Source organism: Artibeus jamaicensis, unplaced genomic scaffold (assembly GCF_021234435.1).
Source record: "Artibeus jamaicensis isolate MK-2021 breed Jamaican fruit bat unplaced genomic scaffold, CSHL_Jam_final contig_851, whole genome shotgun sequence".
NCBI classification, from domain to species: Eukaryota; Metazoa; Chordata; class Mammalia; order Chiroptera; family Phyllostomidae; genus Artibeus; species Artibeus jamaicensis.
The window spans coordinates 18,674,267-18,692,553 of NW_026521986.1; the positions used below are offsets into that span (position 1 = coordinate 18,674,267).

Genomic DNA, 18,287 nt, shown 5'->3' on the forward strand with positions numbered 1-18,287 from the left:
TCTTGAGTTTATTTTTGTGTATGGTGTAAGTTGGTGGTCAAGTTTTATGTTTTTGCATGTACCTGTCCAGATCTCTCAACATCATTTGTTGAAGAGGCTATTTTTACTCTATTTTATGCTCCTGCCCGCTTTGTTGAATATTAATTGACCATAGAGACATGGATTTATTTCTGTGCTCTCTGTTCTGTTTCATTGATCTATGTGTCTGTTCTTATGCCAATAGCAGACTTTTGATTACAGTGGCCTTGTAATACAGTTTCATATCAGGTATTGTGATCCTTCCTACTTTGTTCTTCATTCTCAAAATTACTGAGGCTACTTGGGGTCATTTATGGCTTCATATAAATTTTTGAAATGTTTGTTCTATATCTGTGAAGTATGTCATTGGTGTTTTAATAGGGACTGCATTGGATCTATAAATTTTCTAAATCTTTGTATCTCTGAAAATGTCTGTACTTGTACCTCTTTCTTGGCTTTCACGGCTCCATGCGCTCCTGGATTCCCTACTCACTAGCCGTTCCTTCTCAGCCCAGTTCCTCTTTGTAATGACTTCCATGTAGTGCAGCGCCTCAGCTTTCAGCCCTGTCCTTGAGGCTCTCACCACTGCCCTCCACTAAAAGCAGATTAGGATCCTAAATACCCTCCACTGCCATGGCTCCAATACACTGCTCTGTGCTGACCACTCTTAAAATCTCTAGTCTTCTAATTTCCCCTCCTCGAATCAGTTCTCCATATGGCAACCAAAGTAGGTGAATTCTGACTGAAACCTTATTTATTCCTTTCTAAAAACTTGCTTCCCAGTGGACTTTTTACAATAGATGTCAAGAAAATTTAAAAAGTAATAATAAAATGAGCATATCAACCTTTTTGAATCACACAGAAAGTTAAACCTAGCAACTTCCCTCCAAGATATTTTTATAAACATGAACTGAAAACTTGCAAAAAAATTTTAGAAGTAAAGCAGATTAGGATCCTAAAATCTTCCTCATCCATAAAGTTAAGCCACCAGGTTTCACAAGAAACTTGACGCCTATGTTGGGTTAAATAATGTTTCTCTTCTTCATACATACTGACAGGTCACTAAACGATTACTAAATGGTACCAGCCTATGGATCAGAATATTTCCAGTCCACCATTGCACATGTAAATGTCCATTTAAACTAATCAACTAAGTCATCCCTGCAACTTCCCCTATATCTTCTTACAGGACAACCATTTCCTAAACTCATGTTCCTAGTGCTTAATTTATACACTTCCTTCAAGTACGTAAAAGCTACATAATAAAGCCACTCCAGGAACACATTGTCTCGGGATATTGATGCCATTCTGTTGACTTTACCAACTTCTCAAGAAGAAATATGTATTAAATTAACTAACCCTTATCAGTATAAAAGACTTAAAATGTAACTCAATGATATAGCTCAAAATGCAGGAATTTAAATGCCTTATTTATATCAGGTGCATATGAACACGATATTGTCACAGTGGAAAGAGCACTGTGGGGTCTTCCTGCCTGGATTTGAATTCTGACTCCATCATGTCCCCCTGTTTCATCTCTAGGAAACTGAGTTATTCCATCTCTCTGTGCAAATTTTCACACCAAAAAAATGGAGAAAATAATAATGACCACCTCATTAGGGTTGTTCCTAGAATTAAACCTAAAGCTATCTGGCATGAAATAGGTGCTCGATAATATTAACCAGTAGTAGCAGTAATAATAGCATTAGTTAGGTCTTTACTTCTTATTACTGAATTCCCTGCCTTCTTCATATAAAAGTAGTTAAGTTACACAGACAGTAGTTTGCAGCCATAGATTTAACAGTTTTAGTTTTGATTCTTTTGCTACAGCAACACCAAATTGGTGTGTAGGATGATTTCATTAGCTGGAGCAGGAGTCAGCATGTGAACTTGTGAACAAATTTCAACTCGGCTGCACTGTGCCACAGTCATTGCTGCACACAGATTGTGACCCTTGAGAAGGAATATAAAATCTTTGTTTTGTGTAAAAAGATGGCCCCCAAATGAAAGCCAACTGTCATGGCTCATGATAAAAATAAAAAGACAATGAAGAAATATTAAATAAAATGATACTTCTTAGGGACTACCCAGAACTGAAAAACATTGCAAAGACTGAACAGATATAAACACTGGCTTTTGAAGATTTCAACTAAAAGCTAAAATATCAAATTCTACAATGGGTTATGTCCATCACTCAACAGATTCGACAATGTGCCTTTTATTTTCAAGCTCCATTGTCAATCAGGTGGTCTCTGTGTCTGTCTGTCTCTCGCTCCAATGTATCTATAAATCTACCTCTTTGCTAAGATCTTACCATATATGTCTCTGCAGTGTTAGCCACTGTAATAAGTTAGTGTTTTTAAAAATGTGAAATTAATGTCTTAACATTGAGTCATAATACATTATAAATTCAAAGGGTCTTGAGCTATTCTAGTAATAAATTTTAAAATACTGCTATAAAAACACAGTACAGTTTTTTTAATTCATGTAAACATGTCAATTATAGAACCTATTTTATTCTCCTAATAATTCACGCCTTCAGTGAAAACCAGATTTTGCTTTTACCTGCTTCTTCTGGCAATTTCCCGGTTGAAATCGTCTCCGAGGCGAACTTGTTCACTGCTGAGGTCTCGGAGGGACTGATGGAAAGCATGAAGCTAGAAAAGGCAAAACACAGACACCCATTTAGGGTTCCATGGAATTCATCCATAAAGATTCACTGAAGGTAAGAATAAAAATTTGCTCCTTGTAATAATGCCCAAATTTCATAATATTATTCATACTGAATAAAACTAATGTCTACTCTAAATATATTAAAATATATTTTCCAAAAAACATTTTTTTAAATATGTAACATTAACCAACACATCTCCACAGTACTATAATTCTACTCCATATAGCTACCCTAGAAAAGGGATCAGCAAAGCTTTTTGTAAAGAGTACAATAGCAAATATTCCAGGTTTTCGAGCTATATGGTCTCTACCACAATCGTTCAACCCTTCTATTATAGCACAAAAGTAGCCATAACCAAATTAACATGACTGTGTCAGAACAGAACTTTATGCACGTAGACCACACACTGCAGTGTGCCCGTCCACGCTGCAGAGAACTCCTGACCACCTGAACCAAGAGCCATGTAAAAGAATGTTTGGGGCAGTGTTGTTCACCATGAGAACACTGAAAACAAAAACCCATTAAGAACACAATGGAAATAAATAAACTGCAGGATATTCCGGCAGTTGCACCTCACACAGCAGTCAAAATGAAATGATCAAAACTACCTACACATTATAACGATGAATGTCAAAAACATGACATCGAATGGAAAAAGCAAGTTATGAAAGTCTACAATATTATTGCAATTATATAAAGTTTAAAATCAGGTAATACTAAACGTTAGTAGTAAAAAAAGACTTTTTTTAAAAAAAAAGCAAGATAATGATTAACATAAACATCAAGACAGCTGATAGCACCTGGAGAAAGAAGGAATAGGAAAGAGGCTCTGGGCGTATAATAATGATTTATTTCTTGGCCTGGATGGTGGTTACATGAATTTTCATTCACATTGTTGTACTTTAAATTATAAACATATTTCTGTATATGTATATATATGCTATAATTTATAATAAAAGATTTTCAGTTATATAGACTTGCAGGCACAATAAACTGGTTCGCTTCAACAAATGCACATTGAGCAACCAGTGTCAACAGCAGGGCTGGGAAACACGTGGCTCGGGATTTAACACGGGAGACAGAGAAGTTAACAAAACCACAAAGGTGGCCCTGGGGCATTAACAAGCACACAGTCACATGAAGTTAAGGCCATCTCAAGAAAATAAAATAGAGAAGAATGATTAAAGGGACAAGAGTGCAGGTAAAACAGTGGGTGAACAACAGACCATTCCCTTGGGTCTTCACGATTCCCATCACGATTTCCCATTTTGTACACCAGAATGCTAGGATTGAGCATGGACTCCCCCATTTCACTCATTCCCACCCTCCCCAAATAGTCATCTAATCTTCAAGACCTTTCATTTCATCCCCCATATAGTTTTCAAATCTATCCCTCTTCTTTCAAACTCCATTTCTCCCAATCCAAGTGACCAGCATCTCACACCCGGAATACAGCAGTATCTTCCCAATGGTTTGCCCACTCTGGCTCTCCATTTTCTGCACAGGAGCCAGGGTGATTTTCTCAAAATAGTTGTCACTCCCTTACAAGGCTGTGCATGGACTCAGTATTTCATATTTCTTTAGCTACATGGCCTTCTTTAATTTACTCATAGGCGTATTCTCCTTCCTGCCAAGGTATTTGATCTACCTTGAATGCCTCTTACTCAACCTTTATATCTCAGTTCATCAGCCATTGCTTCTTCAAGAAGCCTTCCCTGAGTGGAGCAAGTCCCTCTGCTACATATTCCTGTAGCCTGTGCTTCTTTCTCTTAGAGCATGCATCTCTGCACATAATTAAGGGTGTGTTTATACCCTTATTTGATTAATATCTAGCTCCTACTCTAGATGATAAATTCCTAGAAAAGGCAAAGTTTTTGCTCATTACTGTTTCCAAGCCCTTTCCCAGGAGAGAAGAACTAAACTAATACAAGGAGACAGTGACTGAGTAGGATATTGTTCCCTGCTCTAGGTTTTATCCTATTGTTCATGCTAGCAAGTTACAACAACCAAAAAAATAACATAGTCAAGGAAACGTTTCTACAAGGTGCCTTCTAATGCACTTGGTTCTGTTATCTCTTTATCTTATGCTGTAACAAGTGAAAGCTACAGATGAGTATCCTTACAAACTTTGAACCCTGAGTTCTAAAACTACTGAATCAAAGAGGTCAAAGTCAACGATATCCCCTAGACCTTAACTAATTTAGTTACCCCAGGCAACAACAATGTCTGTTCAGCTCTTGCTGAGAAATTTAAAGAAACAGAAAAAGAAAAATGTCCACAGAATACTTCTGAAATCCTTAGTGAATACATAGAAAAAAAGATGGAATTTTTCATTTAATAGAAAATGGCTCCAGTGATGATTCAACAACCAGAAAAACACAAGTGGAAAAATCAATAGGTTAACCATGCAAGGACGAACTTGTTCATACTAAACCACACTTAGCAAAACAGAAAGTAGCTGACTCAGCAAGGCTTACAGAAGAGTGAGCCACCCGAACAAGTGAACACAACATAGTCAAGTAAACTCACTTAAAATTGTTCTACAAAATATAATCCTCCACAACAAAATTCTAAACACATGATGATGATTAGCACGTTGAAAATAAAACAGTGTACTTGGTTTTTAAGATATCTGTACAAAGTACTGATGATGAAGCTCATGGTTAGCATACAGCCATGAAATTCAAGTGTCAGTCACTTATATAGAAACGTAAGGAATACAGGTTACAAACTGGCACAAAGTACCTGGCCCACGTCATCAGTCTCTCGAACAAATCGGACACCAGCTCTGGATCTAATTCGTTTACTACCCTGTTGGTCCCCATAGTCCTTCAGAGGTGAGGTAGGTGGAAAACGGTGGCTCTCTTTACAAATGAAGGAAAAGGAAGAGGATAAAAACACTGCGTGAGAGGAAACCATCTAAAACGTTACCCAGTAAACACAGAGCAAACACGCATGTACACAAGTGCCCGCACCCCAGACTGTGTCCCCGGCATGTTACAGTGGCCATTACACTCTACAAAATTGGCACCAATCTTGCTCTTCAAGCTGATAAATGAACAGAAGTAAGCTGGAATTAGAACATGCGAAAAGTTATCATTTGCTATACTTTTCAAAGAAGCCATATATTTTCTTATATAAAAATAACTAAATAAAAATAACTTTTATGACTCCCTAAAGTAATACTAACAGAATTTTTCAAACAATAAATCAATCAAATTATAAATGGCATTTAAAAATCAATAAAAACTAATTACGTACAAAAGAGCTGATTGTGTCCAATTTGTAATCCTTATCATCATGATCAATAGCGATACTAACGATGCAAGCTGCTAGTGTTCACTCTGTCTGAATCCCCTCTCTTCACTGCAGATTTTCCTGTTCTGTACTGTTCTGAGTCTTTTTTAGTCATACACAAACCTCAGTGCTGCAGATAAGTAAAAGTATGATTGATTACAGGCAAACTAGTGTTTTTATCTTTCAGCTAGCCATTGGATTCTAGCTGCATGCCAAAGATAAAGTTTACCTGTTCTTAACAAGTGACATAGGATATTTTATAATCATCAGATATTTGAAAAACTATGAAACTTTGGACTTCTAATCTAGAAAATGTACACATAGTATATCCCATTTTTGTGTTTGTTTTAATGGCAGGTGCTTAAATCTAAGTTTTGTCAGATAAAGCTCTGTGTGGTCCACGGCAGCGGTCCCCAACCTTTTTGGCACCAGGGACCAGTTTTGTAAAAGACAATTCTTCCACAGACAGGGGTAAGGAGGAGAAGGACAGGAGGCGGAACTCAGGCGGCAATTCGAGCAAAGCTTCACTGGCTGGCCGGCTGATCACCTCCTAATATGTTACCCAGTTCCTAACAGACCACAGACTGGTACCAGTCCACGGCCCCAGGATTGGGGACCCCTGGTCTGCAGAGTCCAAACACCAAAAGTAAGACTCATAACAACAGAGTGCTAGTAAACATGTTTTTAAATATTCACTACAAAATCCTTGACTGCATCTTTTAATACTTATTTGTATGATTTTATGTGTGGATTATACATACCCAAAGATTAAACATATTCACTATGTACTTCAGAAATTTTTTTAATGAAAAAAGGTTTTCAGAACATCTGTAGAGTTTACCTGTCACAGTGCCACCATCAAAGTCACTTGCACTCAGACTTGTAACAGAAATACTTCTCCCTCCTGAGCTTCTCAATAAACGTTGACTTCGCAGTTGGCCTATTGACTGTTCCAAGCTTTCTTTTAACTAAATTAAAGGATATAATGAAGGGAGATTTATTCTCGTTGAACAACTTCCAAATACAAATAAACTAGACATTTTTAAAGCTATTTTCTAAAAATATCTCCCAAAGAGAATTTATATCAGAGAAAATTTTGAACTAAGTTATGTGAGGGAATATACAAATAGTAAGAATAAATGTTTTAAGAACCAATTCTAACATCTGGTTATAAACAGCATCTGTCACTGACAGTTCCAGCTCTTCATTACCAGAATGTAAAAGCCATGTCTCCTTCCTCCGGGCTCACAGAACCAGACTGCAATGTCTAACTCACGTGCCACCTGTGCTTAGAAACATAACGAGGTCGGCATACCTGAAAAGAGAGAAAGCCGTCCTCCCTCTAAACATTCCTTCAGAAACCCAGATCTGTAACAAACAGGAAACTGAAGAGCTGTCACAGGGACTGCTGCTATTCAAAGGATGGGAACTGCCCAAATCTGTACTGGCACATCCTTCATTCATTCAAAGATTTCAGATCCCAGGAAATTGTGTGGTCTGATGTCAGATCATGAGTACATACTAGAGATTATAGTTCTGCAAATGCTCTCTTCAGATTATTAGGGAATCAGCCAGCAGGGGATAAGAAGGTGTCTTTTTAGAACTAAAGAGCTACATTACATAAAAACACGCTAAATACTAAAATAATGTCCAGACTTAATACACAGCTATGTATCTGAAAAGAGGATTAAGCTAAAACTCAAGCAAACAAAGAGTAAAGCTGAGAAAAATCCACATACCCTGAATTGCTAAGAATCTTTAGGTCCAGACATCTTATCGAAGGGTGAATGAAAAATAATGTTAATAAAAATAATTCTATGGAGAACAAGCCATCTATAACTGGTTCAGGAGAATGTCAGAACAAAACAATTGATTGGAGGAGTTCCCCAAAGGTAGGCCGAAGTAAAAGGTAGAGACCATCACTATGGGGATGGCACATCCGTTTCCTTGAGAAACTGCTCAGAAAGGCATAGCCTCAGTTGAAGGGAGAGCACAGATGGAAGAATATTAACCACAGAGAAAAGTCCTTTTTCATTTTGGTTGTTTGGATTTAACTCTTATATAGAATCAAGGCTAAAACAGTCTGGATTAAAAGGAATAGAATTAGAATTTCAGGAATGTACTTTAATGGTTCCTCTCATTTCTTTAAAAAAAAAAAAAGGCTGAAGGCTAATATTTCTACACCCTCTGCCCAGCTGCTTCCCTAATTTGGAATATGTACAATACCAACCTGCTTGACTGTTTACAACTGTAGGACCCAACCTATCATCCAGGGAAACATACAGATGAGGCCGGGAGGGCAACATCTATCATTACATAGACCAGAGGTCGTTACACAATAAACACAGTAATTGTGTATATCAGTAATCTATGATAAAGGCTCCTGATAAAATTAAACGATGTTAAAGTTAAAAACTTTATAACATGAGAAAAGGGCTAGAAATGGAAAATGAATTTAGATCACTCAAGTTAATCACTCAGCTATATTAACTTTTCCTACATGTATCTTTCTTATTCACATATTACAAGCGAAACCTGATGTCACTATTCTTTTGGGAGCAGTCAGCTGTCAATTTTTATTATTGTTCCTTTTGAAGGCAATCTGCCATTTTTATCTCTGGCTATTTTTAAGATTTTCTCTTTGACTCTGATTGTCAATGGTTTTGCTAAGCTATGACTATTATGTATAATTTTATATGCAGTTACCCCATTTTTGACTCAGAGATCCTTGAACCTACAGCCTGATATCTTTTGTGCTGTACATTCTCAGCCACTATCTTTTCAAACACTGTCGAAGCCCCTTCTCTCTCCCCTCTCCTTCTAAAAATCCAACCGGTTTAAGTCACAGCTTTTCACCCCACGTTTTCTATGCACTTCCACGGTGTCCACCCTTTCATTCTATCCTTCTTTTTGGACAACAAATGCTGGCCAACCTTTCCATTCAAAACCAAATGTTTAATCCGCCTGTTGAGAATTTTAATTAATTGATTTGTTTAGTTTTATTTTTCAGTTTCTGTAATTTTCTTTTGGTTCTTTCTTACACTTTCTAATTCTTGGTCAAAACTCTCAATCTGTCTTTTAATTTCTTGAACAGATTCATCATAGTTATTTTATAGTCCCAAGTGTCCTGGTACTGTCTGTGGTTTCCCTTGGTTTTCAGTCACCTAATTTTTTATGGCTGGGTATTTTTTATCAGGTGATAGATGTAATACATAAAAAATTGTAGAGATCATTTAAAGCTCTGGATGATGACATCTTCCTGAAGGAAAGATCTTGGTTTTGCTACTGGCAGAAAGTCAGGCTGGGGTCACTAGGAGTCCCAAATCACCTTATCCAATTAGGAATTTAGACGACTCAAAGCTGGACTTCTGTCCCTGTGAAGGCCAGTCTATTATCAATTTATCACTTCTCTTATTTTCAGTTCACCATTTCTCCTAGTGAGCCACCATCTGGGTCTCTGGTGAAAGCTGGAGGGTTCCTGAACTCCAGTTCTGATCTTCCTTGCCTTTTGGGTCTATTGATCGCTCTGATCTTAGCCTCTCTGCTTCTACCTTCTTCTGGAATCAGCTACTGCCCCAATGGAGGAAAAGAGTTCCAAGTGCAAGGCTTCGTTCTTCTGGACTCCCATTTATGCCAGATTTTTATCACAAAATTCCTCACTGTTTTGGTTGGTCTCTGATAGGTTCATAATGCTATTTTTTTACTTTACTTTTTTTTTTGCCTCTCTGGTTGATCAGTTAAGAGTTGATCCAAAATAATCTCATCTACCAATGCCAGAAAAAGAGCATGCCAACATCCTTTTTATGTAGGCTTATTTGCTAACAAATGCTCAGCTGCAACTAAAAGCTGATGAATAGAACAAACTTACACACAGAGACGTACACACTCACACAATCCCTGCTAACAAAAAGAAAAAAGAAGCCACCACGGGACATGTGGAAAAACACGGCAGAACAAGAGAAATGACAGATATTATCCCAAAATACAGGAGAAATAGCAGATGTTGGAAATAAATCATTTCAAAAATAAGATAAAGAGAAACTATTTGGCAACTTCATTTGAAAACTTTAAAAATATACAAGTACATCATGAGCCACTGAACAGATGAACAGGATGATAAAAACCAAAATATAAAATGTGAAAAGTAAACAAATGAGATGAAGATTTTTTTTCTTTTTCTTTTTATTTTATCACTCTTTATCTCCTCATACCCTCCTCTACCACATCCTACCCTCTTTTCCCTCTGGTAATTACCATACTATTGTCTGTGTCTATGAGAGTTGCGGTTTTGTTTTTTTTTTTTGCTTAATCCCTTCACCTTTTTCACCCAGCCCTGCAACACTCCTCCCCTCTGACAACTGTCCGTCTATTCTCTGTATGTATGAGTCTGTTTCTATTTGTTTGTTAACTTATCTTGTTTATTAGATTCCCCATACGAATGAAATAATATGGTACTTGTCTTTCTCTGACTGGTGTATCTCACTTGCATAATGTTCTCCAGGTCCCTCCATGCTGTGGCAAAAGGTAGGATGCCCTTCTTTTTCATAGCCAAGTAGTATTCCATTGTGTAAATGTCCCACAGTAAAGTTTTTTTAAACATTTCATGGCAAGAACATGTCCTTCACCTCAAATACAAAACTAAAAATGTAACACTTAAAACACACACTTAGAGGAGCAATAACACAACCCTGCAGAAAATTTAATCATGATGTATGAAATCAATCTGGCCACTCTTACAACACAAAAACAAAGAGATAAGATGTAAAATGATACAAGTGGTTTTGAAATATTTTAGGATTATAACTTCCAAATAGGTGCAAAAGCAAACCAAACCTGAAATTAACTGAAAACAAAACACATTAATAACACTCAATTTGACATTAACTTAGTGTGTTATGTTGCTGAAACTAGATCAATGCTCCGCACAAGAGTGCGGTACGGATTGCCGGTGCAGATTCTCAAGAGTCTCGAGTTTCAACATCACTAGGTACCAAGTGATAAGTCCACATCCCCACCCTTTCCCACACCTGAAATAATGTAATCAGAGAACATGCAATGACCGATGCTCACAACTTGATATAAATGTATCATTTACCTATTAGGTCTATTCTTTTCCCTCTGTTCATTTGATATTAGGCTAAACCAACTGAAGCATTACTACTATGTACCACTACAAATACAAGCAAAACTTAGGCACTGAAATTGAATAGCAATGCCTGTTTATAAGGTAGTTATCCAAATTGCCAAGACATGCTTTTAAACTTAGAAGTTAAGTTCAGTAGGCTCCCTCTATCCAGAGATGAAATAACTTGAACATCAACAGATTAAAATGGATTAAAACACTTCAAATATGCATAACATAGGAGTTAATAATACTCAAGGAGAAAACAGTCATTTGGCCACCACTAGAAAATGCTAGGGAACCAACTAGATTATGGAACCTAGTAAATAAATGAATTTCTTTTTTTTTTTAATTTTATTTATTTATCTTTAGAAGGGAAGGTAAGGAGAGAGGGAGAGAAATATCAATGTATGGTTGCTTCTGGTGCATCCCCTGCTGGGATCTGGCCCCTGCTGGGAACTGGCCTGCAACCCAGGCACGTGCCCTGACTGGGAATCGAACCACCATCTTTTGGTTCACAGGCCCATGCTCAATCCACTGAGCTACACCAGCCAGGGTCAAATAAATGAATTTCTTAAAAACTACATAAGCTTTTAGGTGGTCATTGAAATAAAAATACCAAATTTTAAAATGCTCATAGAGATTCGGAAAGCCCTGAGATTTCTCTATTTGAAAAAGTCTGATTAGACACAAAATATAAATCAAGCTCAGTGCATTTTTTTAAGTTTATAACTCAAAAGGACTGACTACATCGCAAACCAAATCTATGAAAGGAGATCCCCCATGCAGCCAAGGGCACTTCAAACAAGAAATGTGGTCGTTAAAAACGATTCACGAGGACCAGGGACAAGCCCGGCAATGCTTTCCTCTGCTGTCCTACTTCCTCTTCTGCTTTCCAAATCTTTCACACTGGACCAGACAACAGCTTTCACAGGGGCTTTATTTTGAGCGTGAAATAAAATAATGTACGTAAAATAATTAGAACAATGTCTAGTGAAGATTAGTATGTTCATGAATACGGTAGTTTTTACTGTTATAATTATAGGCAATGAATATAAGAGCAAAAAAGTAAAGGGAATGAAGAAATGGGATGTTTTTTAATGTGGAGAAGTTCTTTCAAAAAGTTTGCCATCCCCTAAAAATGACTTCATCGAATGCCCTGGTTGCTCACACAGTCTGGAAAGATGGCAGCGTCAATGCAGAATCAGCTATTTCTTCTATAATCCCACACGCAACTGCTCCATAATGTTATTCAAATTTCATTTCTGGCATCACCACTCCTCATTTCTTCACTGCACTTTCATCTTTGTTGACCAACTGCTTTTTTTGATTATTTATTTTTGTATAATAGCAAGCAGAATTATCGTTGGGACACAGAGGTAACACAACTATACATTTTCACTGTCTGTGACCAATCAGCAAGAGACTTCAAAAGCAGTGATCTGTTATTCACGGAGTGATGTGTGGATGGAAAAAGCTAGCAAGCAAAGTTTATACTGTATGCAGTTACTTATAGTTACTCTACTGTGTTAACTGAAATTTGAACTGTGTGTTTGGGGACTGGTGTTAATTGGCCAAACAAGGGTAATGAACTTCAGGCACATCGAAATCATGCAACTTCACAGACTCCTCAAATGTCTGGTCCATACATTCGAAAAAGGTTTTATGGCCACATTCACTGAAAGAGTATGCTAACTCCTGTTCACCTGGGACTGGAACTCTATTTATTTAAGTAAAAACTATTGACTTTCCAAAATTCATAACTACAAGCTCCTTGACCACTCTCCAGGAAGGTAAGGTTTCCAAGCAGTAGCAACAGCTAGGAAACTAGGCACTGACTCCACAGTGTTAGGCATGCAACCAATCATTCAACAAAATTAGGCTTCGGTAAAACAAGATGAAATGGCCACACAAAAAAAAAAAGCATAAACCTTCTTGGTCAGTATATAACATCAGTAATTGTTTCATTAAAAACCAGTGTACCTCACAAATTCACAATCTCAACAAAATTAATCCCATTCTTAACTAAGCTTATGGTGAAAGGGGAAAAAAATCACACTAAAAACATTCACTAGGAAATTCTTCAAAGGTATCTACCATTATCCCACAAAGAGACAATAATAGAATTAAAGCAGAAATAGTGATTACTATACTTATGCATGAGTAATAAATATCGTAGCTACCACATATTCATCAAACAATTAGCTTCCAAACAACTGAAAACCCCAACTTAAAAAACAAAAACAGTCAGCAACAACTTTGGGGAAAATTCTAACTGCTGTAATTTAAAGTGGGCTTTCATTTTGGGAACCATTTAAAGATTCTGTTTAGTTTCTTCAGCCTGTCCCTTATTTTCACACTAAGATAATAAATCCTGTAACATGGGCATTTAGACATGTATAGATAACTACACTTAGCTGCACAGCTGAGCAGAAGTTGGAGACATCTAAATATTTTGTCTAGTCATTCAGTCTTGTTTTCATCTGACACTAAAGAGTCGGCATTTAGCAAACATTCACAATGTGCAATATATACAGCACTGGTGACCATGGAGACAGCTTCTTTTGTAAGTTTAGATATATCTATAATGTTGGCAAAATATTCAAAGTACTTCAATTTACAGATGTTAGGGGTCGGCTTGGCAAGTACACGGCAAAATCAAGGCAGAAAAGAAGTCGCTTTAACAGCCGTGTCCAGGGTAGTGCTGCCGGCCACCCGTCGGCACTGTGCTCGTTAGGTGCTTCACGCTTGGCTTTCCTTCCCTGCCTGTTTCTCTACAGAAGCCAAGGCTGATCTAGGACAGACTGCAAAATAGATTGGCTGTAGAGTTCATTTCATCAGCTCTTCTTGACTTCCTTACAATCTACCTATTTTCTACTATAAAACTAAAAGGAAGATGAGGAAAGGAGGCGGCAGGGGAGAGAAGATTTACATAATTGAACGAGTGCAAATCTATGGTTTGCACACTTTTCTGGTTCCATCATCTGTTACTGAAATGTATTTTTTAAATGGTTACTACTATTTTACTTACTAAAAAAATCATTAGCTGTGGCTGGTCTAACCTCTCTGTCCGTATGCTGATTTATGAAAATATAAGGCCACAATAGTATTCCCGAAATTTAAAAACTCCATTTCAAATGATATCATTTTTATTTATGTCACTATTTTATTTTTAAATGAAAATCCAAATATTCAGAGCCATAGACCACATTCTAACCACAGTTTTAAAAGAGTTTTTAAAATGTCTCCACATAATATTTTGAATGTCAATAAATGAGCATCCACGGAAAATGGAAGGCATGCTTAATAGTACATGGTTGTGTTTTGGGTGGTCAAACAATTTACTCATGAACATAGAGGAGAAAAAAGCAACATTATGTATGCTATCTAATTTAGTATGTACTTTGATATCAAAATACTCAGATACACAGATCATTGCAAATGGTGCAACACATTGTACTGTTTATATCACAATGACATGCTCATGAAACTGATGTTAGGCCCAATGAATCCAAAAAAGGGAAGAATATGTACTGAATGACTGCAATATACCAAGTACTATATTAATGTTAACAAATGCTTGAAGGTGGAGGACTTATTGGATGGATTTTTAAAATAACAAGAATGTAGTGTGTTTAACAAGTATCTTACTAACAAGTTGTAACAAGTGTGACAATTTCAATAAATGTTATCATGAAGATTATATGCTTATGTTGACTTTTAAGATGGTGAAACTCAAATTCACAAAAGTTTGGTAGGTTGCCCAAAGTAACTAAATGGTTTCTAGCTGAAAAAAACAAGATTCCGTTAGAAGTCTGACTCCAGAATCTACATTTTTCACTAGACTCAAAGCAAAATTCTGTGAAAATTATTCTCTTGTCCAGTAGTTTCATGAGAGACTTGGTAATGAAATTTTAAACATAAAACTCTAAGAACCTAATTCTGAAGAACCAAAATATATTCACAAAAAAAAGAAGCCAGCAGAGTTTAACTGTGACCAGTTCTCTCCTTCGGGACAATTAGTAAAGCTCACCCAGAGAGAAAAGGACAGATACCTGCAGCTTTGAGATACTACAAGTGGCTTTTCCTTCTGGAGTGTCACTCAGTATATTTAACACCTGAAACCCACTGAACAGAAGAAAAATCTGGACTGCATTATGTAACATTTAAGTTCTTCCAAAGTTCACATGCCAGATGGTAATATCCTATTAGTCTCAAAGGGAAATTTTAATCAGAGTACCTAATTAGAAGAAAAATTACCTAGTAATGTAAGCCTCTAAGGTCTAATTTGATATTACACTATTTTAACACATCTTTACTTTAAAAATGAATAAACAAGCTGATTTGAATCAAGGGAACTGTATTTTTCTTTTATACCCAATATTAACTACCGTAGCCTCATCAGCTACATTCCATATTTCTACTACATATTAACCTCTTGTGCTGAATAATACTTCTTGAGGGCATTCTATTTTATAGAATTAACACAAAAATAGACCCTGTTGTCTCATGAATAGGAACGCAATGTTCTTAAAATATTCTAAACACTAAGCTAATCAATTGCACTATTTAACACTGGAGGATAATATGTTCTAAATGTTCAAAATAAGCTTTCAATAAAACCTTCCCCACAGGTCCTCTTTGATTCAAATGTCCTCAGACCTCCCCCAAAATTTATGAAATGAGAAATAATGCAGGGTGACAATTCCTCAAGGTCATCAAGTTCACTGAGCCCAAAGACCCTTAGCCAAACTGTCCAAGTAAATAGGGCTCATTGGCAGGCACAGCTATAAGAAAGACTAGTGAAAAATCAATGGTTGTTACTTAGGCAGAAGGGGCCAATTGATGCTGGTGTGTAGGTTAGCTGCAGAATCTACCACGGTGCCAAAACTGCCAACCTTGACAATCTGTCAATGCCAGTTCTAGTTCAGCACCAGATTTCTTCCCAATTCTGTTTCTGCATTTGTTCCTTCTAACTCTAATTTCTGACACAATACCAGCTATGATGTTAATGGCATTGGTGATAACGGGCTCCTCTTTCTCAATCAGTTAAGATATTCGCAAAAATCTAATGTAAATTACATAACCCTTCAAACTTTGAATGTGAGGTCCCAATTTTCAGAATCCTAAATTCACAACAGCACAGAAATGTGCATAACCGTGAGGGAAATGAGGTCAATGAATCTGGACGCTGGGTTTTAGGACAACACCTCGTCCTTGGCTCTGACTAGCTGGGCAAGTCTGTGACCATTCTGTGTCCCATTTTTTTTATCTTGTAAATGAGAATAATAACAGTATTTGCCTAATAGGATTGTTGAGAGAATTAAATGAGTTGATATAAGAAAAAAAGCCCCTGGGATATACCAAGTTTATAAAGAAATTGCCGGAGACTATGACAAGGCAGGTAGGTGCTGCTTTTCCCCCAACACCACAGACCCCACTGCTGATCCTCTAAGACTGCTCAGCTCCTCACAGAGAAGCTTCAAGTTCATAGGCAAAGAATTAAAGTTGGGGTTGGAGGCTATAAAGATTCAAGGGAACAAGTGAAATTCCACACATTTTTTATTGCTGTTCAAGTACAGTTGTGTCCATATTCCCCCCACCACTCCGCCCTAGCCCACCCATCCCCACCTCCCAGCCTCGATCCTACCCCCCTCTGTCTTTGTCCATGTGTCATTTAAACATGTTCCTTGATGCCCCTTCCCCTATTTTCCCCCATTACCCCTCTCACCCCTCCCCTCTGGTTACATCAATATGTTCTTTATTTCCATGTCTCTGGTTACGTTTTGCTTGCCTGCTTATGTTGTTGATTAGGTTCCACTTACATAATGAGTAGATCAAAAACTATGGTACATTTACACAATGGAATACTATGCAGCAGAAAGAAATTATGTACATTTTCAGGAAAAATAGTCAAAAAGGTGACTTTGACCCTTAGCCCTTACAAAATCAACAGCAATGATTCTCACAGTTCTCTTGTTGGGGGAGGGCATCTCAGGAGGAAAACTGCATCAATTATTTATTTTCCCCCCTCACCAATTGGCAATAAAATTAAACCCCAATAAAAGAAATCTTTAAATGCCTATATAAAGCATCCTTTTCCTGAGGGTCAGCAATACAATCATTTATAAAACCTAAGTTAACAGTGAAAGTTCTTATCTTCTCTAGAGCAAAACAGTTGATCTTGTTTTCTAGGAAATCTATTTTTTTAAAAAAAAAGAAATGCTAATTTAAATAAGGCAACAGATAGCAGGGAGAAAATTTTTAACAGTTGAACACTGGTTAAACTGAATTAAGCTGTTACAGGATTTATTTTAAAATATAGCAGGTTTCACAGCAAGAAGACTTGTAGGAGTTGCAGCATAGTCTCAAAAATAAATATTTTTTAAAAGACCAATCTCCAGCATTCCTCCCTAATCAGCACATACATTGACTAAAAGAAAATAAAAAAAACAAATACTACTATGTACTTAAAGGACTTCAGGAATATAAACAGAAAGATTCAGACAAATCATATGATATCAGGCACATTATGTACACTCCTTTTAAGGTATAATATATTCCATAGCAGTAAATATCTGAATGCTAAGAAAGTAATGTTCATTGAGGAGCCCATCATAATCCCTTGTGAAAAGCACTCTTTCTGAGTTGCACATCTTTCCAGAATAATCTTTGCCCAAGGTAACTTATAGGTGGCAGGGTGAAGATCACTCTCTATCAGGGAAGTATAACATAAGGTGAGGAGTGACATGACTCGGGTGATATGTTGGAGGGGAAAATCACTGAAAACCAACTGTTTTAACAGCACAAAAATTGGGGGAAATTAAGACAGAGACTCCACTAGACCAAGTTACAGTCTGAAGCCAAAGAAAGACCCTCGCTCTTCTGTGTCTTGTTTTTTAGATGAGGGGCGTTGCCCTCTACATACTTAAAACCCAGAGGAAGATGAAGTACCCGTTCAGTGTGTTTACTTTCCATGTATAAAACCACACCCCTGAGTTCAGTATTATTCAACCCAAGGCCTACCACAAAGGCTTACTGCCATAGTGGAACACATTTTCTGTTTTAAATGCTTACCTGTGTAGAAGTTTCTCTAAAACATAATTTCATTTCCCAATTGCAAACTCAAAGAAAATTTGCTACAAGCATCTAATATTCAACATGACAAAGTAGGAC

At 37.0% G+C, this 18,287-nt stretch overlaps 1 protein-coding gene across 11 annotated transcripts in view; it reads right to left on the reverse strand.

The window, feature by feature from the left end:
- The window catches only part of CEP128 (centrosomal protein 128), a 355,354-nt gene that overhangs the window by 315,519 nt on the left and 21,548 nt on the right, over nt 1-18,287 (reverse strand). For 9 of the 11 annotated variants that reach the window (XM_053673395.1, XM_053673396.1, XM_053673399.1 and 6 more), the window contains 3 exons: nt 6,831-6,957; nt 5,438-5,556; nt 2,584-2,675 (listed from right to left, as the gene is read on the reverse strand). In XM_053673395.1, coding sequence (XP_053529370.1) covers nt 2,584-2,675; nt 5,438-5,556; nt 6,831-6,957 — 338 coding nt within the window. The remainder of the gene's footprint in view (nt 1-2,583; nt 2,676-5,437; nt 5,557-6,830; nt 6,958-18,287) is intronic. The other 2 variants (XM_053673403.1, XM_053673402.1) reach the window with 1 other exon arrangement.